This window comes from Plectropomus leopardus, unplaced genomic scaffold (genome assembly GCF_008729295.1).
Source record: "Plectropomus leopardus isolate mb unplaced genomic scaffold, YSFRI_Pleo_2.0 unplaced_scaffold7387, whole genome shotgun sequence".
Classification (NCBI taxonomy): Eukaryota; Metazoa; Chordata; class Actinopteri; order Perciformes; family Serranidae; genus Plectropomus; species Plectropomus leopardus.
This window is the reverse complement of record NW_024681328.1, coordinates 1-1,509: the sequence shown is the minus strand read 5'-3', so window position 1 is coordinate 1,509 and position 1,509 is coordinate 1. Positions and strand designations below refer to the sequence as shown.

Genomic DNA, 1,509 nt, shown 5'->3' with positions numbered 1-1,509 from the left:
TGGTGATGGTGATGGTGATGGTGATGGTGATGGCGATGATGGTGGTGGTGATGGTGATGATGGTGGTGATGGTGGTGATGATGATGGTGATGGTGATGATGATGGTGATGGTGATGATGATGATGATGATGATGGTGATGGCGATGATGGTGGTGGTGATGGTGATGATGGTGGTGATGGTGGTGATGATGGTGATGATGATGATGATGGTGATGATGATGATGATGGTGGTGATGGTGTTTTAGAGCTCCTCTGATTGGCTGTGTGTCCTCCTGCAGGATCTTGAATAAGTTCCTGGACAGCTACCAGGAGGACATGCTGCCGTGGCACGAGAGCATTGAGCCCTGCCTGTCCTCCATGACGGCCTTCATCAACGACAGAGAGGTCGGTACACCACAAACACACAGCAAACCCCGCCCCCGATGTGCACCTTTAACTCCCTGTGATTGGTTGTCCAGGTGGTCCAGCAGTTTATACGCTTCCTGTACCGGCTGGCGTCCTTGAACAAGGACTATGCGGTGGTGATGTGTCGTCTGGGGACAAAGGAGGCTCTGGTGAAAGCTCTGGACAAACACAGCACTAACCTGCTGCTGGTCACCGAGCTGCGAGACCTCATCACCGACTGCGAGAAGTACGCCAGCCTCTACAAGAAGATGACCACCAGCGTGCTCGCCGGATGCATCCAGGTACGCCAGAGACACGTTTAACCGCTCATACTGATCCGCTCTGAGACAGATTTCATCCACCGTATCAACTCAATTTCAGACACTTCATCCATAAACACACAATCAAAGATTATAGAAGATTGGTCTTCAGTGTTTTTCTTGTCATCTGCAGACCGGCTCAGAATCAAGTCACGATTTTAAAAGTTAAATGAATTATTTTTATCCATGTCCATATGTCCTTCCCATTCTCATAGACAAGACATCTTACCAACATATGTCATATATCAAGATTTCTTCTTCAAATTTGGGACAAATGTCCACATGGACTGAAAGATGAAGTGATTAAAATTTGGTGGTTGAAGGTCGCTGTGACCTAGCATCCGTCTTGTTCTCGTGAACTTGGTATCTCAACAACCCCTTGAGAGAATTTCTTAAAATGTGGCACAAACATCCACTTGGACTCAAAGATGAAGTAATTGATTTGGGTTGTTGAAGGTCGCTGTGAACACACTGTAATACCTCATGGAATTTTTCTTAATTTTGGCACAAACTTCCACGTGGACTTAACGATGAACTGATTAGGTTTTGGTGGTCAGTGGTCAGCTGTGACCTTGTGCGCGTATCATTTTTGTGAACGCAGTATCTCAGGAACACCTGAAGGGATTTTTTTCAAATTTGGCACAAATGTCCACTTGGACTCAATAATGAAGTAATTAGGAATTATTAGTAGGTCACTGTGAACCCGCCTGTCTTATTTTTGTGAATGTGTTGGTTGAAAGAATTTCCTTAAATTTGGCACAAACATCCACTTAAGAAATAACTGATTCAAATTTCACAGAAGGTC

General features: G+C 45.1%; 1 protein-coding gene across 1 annotated transcript; it reads left to right on the top strand.

The window, feature by feature from the left end:
• Positions 1-234: 234 nt before the first annotated feature.
• On the top strand, positions 235-735 carry LOC121940076 (cullin-9-like). The gene is made up of 2 exons (XM_042482943.1): positions 235-384; positions 459-735. Exons 1-2 carry the CDS (start codon positions 316-318, stop codon positions 705-707), a joined length of 318 nt encoding a protein of 105 aa, XP_042338877.1. The 5' UTR covers positions 235-315; the 3' UTR covers positions 708-735.
• The last annotated feature ends 774 nt before the right edge of the window (positions 736-1,509 follow it).